Source organism: Sodiomyces alkalinus, assembly GCF_003711515.1.
Source record: "Sodiomyces alkalinus F11 unplaced genomic scaffold SODALscaffold_13, whole genome shotgun sequence".
In the NCBI taxonomy this organism is placed as follows: Eukaryota; Fungi; Ascomycota; class Sordariomycetes; order Glomerellales; family Plectosphaerellaceae; genus Sodiomyces; species Sodiomyces alkalinus.
The window spans coordinates 825,418-828,601 of record NW_021167091.1 but is presented as its reverse complement, the minus strand read 5'-3'; the positions used below and the strand labels follow the sequence as shown (position 1 = coordinate 828,601).

At 46.5% G+C, this 3,184-nt stretch overlaps 1 protein-coding gene across 1 annotated transcript; it reads left to right on the top strand.

Annotated features, from left to right (window-relative positions):
- The first annotated feature begins 585 nt into the window (after positions 1-585).
- SODALDRAFT_329450 (exocyst complex protein EXO70) lies at positions 586-2,770 on the top strand. Its single transcript, XM_028610945.1, has 2 exons — positions 586-839; positions 910-2,770. Exons 1-2 carry the CDS (start codon positions 629-631, stop codon positions 2,598-2,600), a joined length of 1,902 nt encoding a protein of 633 aa, XP_028462641.1. The 5' UTR covers positions 586-628; the 3' UTR covers positions 2,601-2,770.
- The last annotated feature ends 414 nt before the right edge of the window (positions 2,771-3,184 follow it).

Sequence of the window (3,184 nt, the reverse complement as noted above, 5' to 3'; positions counted from 1 at the left end):
AGGTATAGGAGGCTTTTAAGGAGCGGGAATAGGATTATTAGGGTGTAGATATTCCTAGACTTTATTATTAACGGCTATAGCTTCGTAGTAGCTACGCTAAAGCTCTTAATCGCGATAGGTTTTATAGGTAGTAGGCTAGTATTCCGATAATTTAATAGTTATTTATAGATTAATACGCTATATCGGCGTAGCTAGATAGATTCTTAAATCGGTAGTAGTGGTAGAGGTAAAAAGGTAGGTAATTCACTTAGTAAGTAAGACTCTTAATTATCAGATAAAGCGTAGTCAAAATCGTTATAAAATATATTAAAATTAATTAAGGCAATTATATATAATTATAACTCTATCAGACCGTCAGGGAAACGCTACCACCGTATTTTATATAGTGCAGATTCTGTAAGCGTCTACCCGGATTATACTCTTGGCAATCCGGCCTATTACGTAACCGAAAAGACTGTGGTCTGTTCGACAATAATCCTACGGATATCCACCTGCCGTGTAATCGGCCGTTAGGTTGTTCCACCCGAGGTCTGTGCGACATTACCTGCGTTCGATCGTACCTAGCCTTATTGAAGGACATGGGCGGACCTCCGAATGCAAGGCACCCGATGATTGCCATTTATCAGCCATGACTGCAGGTTTGACTAGTGCTTGGCAGTTAGCCGACGAAGAGGCGCGAGCAGAAGTCGATGTGCTCAATTCCCGACTAGAGAAAACAACCCAATTGACCAAGAAGATCCAAGTATGCCTTGGCAAGCTTGAGGCGACGGGGAAGAGCGTGCATGAGGTTGCCGGTCCCCTCAACAGCGAGACGAGGAGGCTACAGACACTTGGTCACAGTTGGTGATGCACCTTCTCATCCTCCCCCACGGTAAAAGTACTAACCAGAGCCCTGCCTCCACGTCTCAGATGTTTACTCCGTCCTTGCGGCCATTGAACGACTTCGCCAACCTGCCGATAGCCGAAACGATGAAGAGCAGATTATTCGAACTGGCCCCGACAAGATCGGTTTGCAAAGCTACCTTGCATCAGCCAAACGACTAAATAAAACCCTCGTTGATATGCAAGCTTCGAATCTGCGTGTCAATCAGCAGACCAAAGCCGACTTATCCCGCTTGGTCAAGTCAGCCAATTCGCAGCTGCAGGGCTATTTTCAAAAACTCTTACGTGCCGAAACGCCTCGCTCCATCGAACCACTGCACTATATCACAAAGGGGATGCCCTTTCCCGTCCTACCCCAAGCTACAATAACGCCTCTGGGCCTCATCCGGGCCTACGTCACCAATAACGAAAGTGCGTCGGCCTCTCAGACATCATCACTTGCCAAGATCTACTCGGAAATTCGCGGGCCTTATCTTGTCTCCACGTTAGCCAATTTATCCGCCGCCAGCGTGAACACAGCGAAGAAAAGGAATCCGGAGGCGATATACCGCTCCGGTACTAATGGCATTGGGACATATGCCCAGGCAATGGAGGGTCTTTTCTTGGCTGAGCACGAAAACATCTGTAGTATCTTTGACCGAGAAGACTGGAGACTCATATTTCGATCCACCTGCGACGCTGCGGTAGCCGAGCTTGCCCGCGCTCTCCGTGACCTGAACAGTCACGTTAAGACGAATCTGAACACGGACTGCTACTTGGCGTACGAAATTACAGAAATCATGTCGAATCTGTCAACCAATCTTGAGGCTCGCACTGGCGAGCTGAAGACGTCTTTGGCGGCTGCATTACGACCAGTCCGGGAGACCGCGAAAACATCGCTGGCCGAGTTACTCGAAGACACAAACCGAAAGGCCGGAAATATACAAATGCTTCCTGTCGATGGAGCTTCCATGCCTCTCGTGTCCGAAACCATGCAACGACTGCAAACCATGGCGGAGTTCTTGCGACCCATATCCAGCATCATGATCTCGTTAGGTGACGGAGGATGGAAGTCAAGCTCAGTCGCTAATGGTCGCTCAACGGACGCCATTCCGAGCCTAGCCTCATTCGACATAGGGGCCGACGGCAAACAAATCTTCGCACATTATTGTGTGGACACGATCGAAAGCCTCTTGTCCTCGTTGTATCAGAAAGCACAAGCCATGCTTAGGGGCGGACAAGGCGTACTTGGAGTGTTCCTAGCAAACAACGTCTTTGTTGTCGAACGTATAATCCGCGACTCCGACCTCGGCCCGCTTCTTCTCGATCGGCTGGGGGCGCTAGAACAGTGGCGTAAGAAAGCGAAAGCGCTCTACACTGCGGAGTGTAAGGACGTGTCGGCCCATTTGTTTGATGTCATACACACAAGCAAACACCGCCCTGCCTCTGGACAGCCAGACTCGCTTTCCGTCGTGAAGAGTTTAAGCAGCAAGGACAAGGATAATATCAAGGGCAAATTTCATGCTTTCAACACATCTTTCGACGACCTGGTCTCCAGGTACAAGTCATACCACATGGAGCCGGAGGTTCGCCAAATGTTTGCGCGAGACATACAACAGATGCTGGAACCACTGTATACCCGTTTCTGGGATCGATATCACGAGGTTGACAAAGGAAAGGGTAAATATGTTAGGTATGACAAGACCTCCATTGGGGCTGTTTTCATCAGCCTTTACTAGTCGAGGCAATTTGGCTTCCGGGCGAAATCTAGTCTAAAGACCCCCTCCCCGCCCATTTCGATAGTAGACGAACACCACGTTCGTGACGGCACTAGGCTATAGTAGCTGCCGTCAAATACAGCGTAACGGTAATAGAGTAAATATACGATAAGAACGGTTAGATTAAGAGGTTCTAAATTAATTGTATTAAAGCCGTAAACCGTTATAAAAATGTATTACTAAACGTGTAGTTATAGGAGGCGAAATTAATACCCGAAATCTTCCGGATATCTATAGTCTTTTCGGTTACGTAATAGGCCGGATTGCTAAGAGTATAATCCGGGTAGACGCTACAGAATCTACACTATATAAAATACGGTGGTAGCGTTTCCCTGACGGTCTTTGATAGTTATAATTGTATATAATTGCCTTAATTAATTTTGACCGATTTTATAACGATTTTGACTACGCTTTATCTAATAAAGAGTCTTACTTACTAAGTGAATGACCTACCCTTTATTTTACCTTTACTACTACTAATTTAAGAAGCTATTTAGCTACGCTAATATAGCGTGTTAATCTATATATAACTATTAAAATATCGG

Excerpts from the sequence above, each read along its gene's own strand:
- SODALDRAFT_329450 (XM_028610945.1), top strand. The coding sequence starts at position 629 with ATGACTGCAGGTTTGACTAGTGCTTGGCAGTTAGCCGACGAAGAGGCG. Across the intron at positions 840-909 it reads GCTACAGACACTTGGTCACA|ATGTTTACTCCGTCCTTGCG; the intron begins GTTGGTGATGCA and ends TCCACGTCTCAG.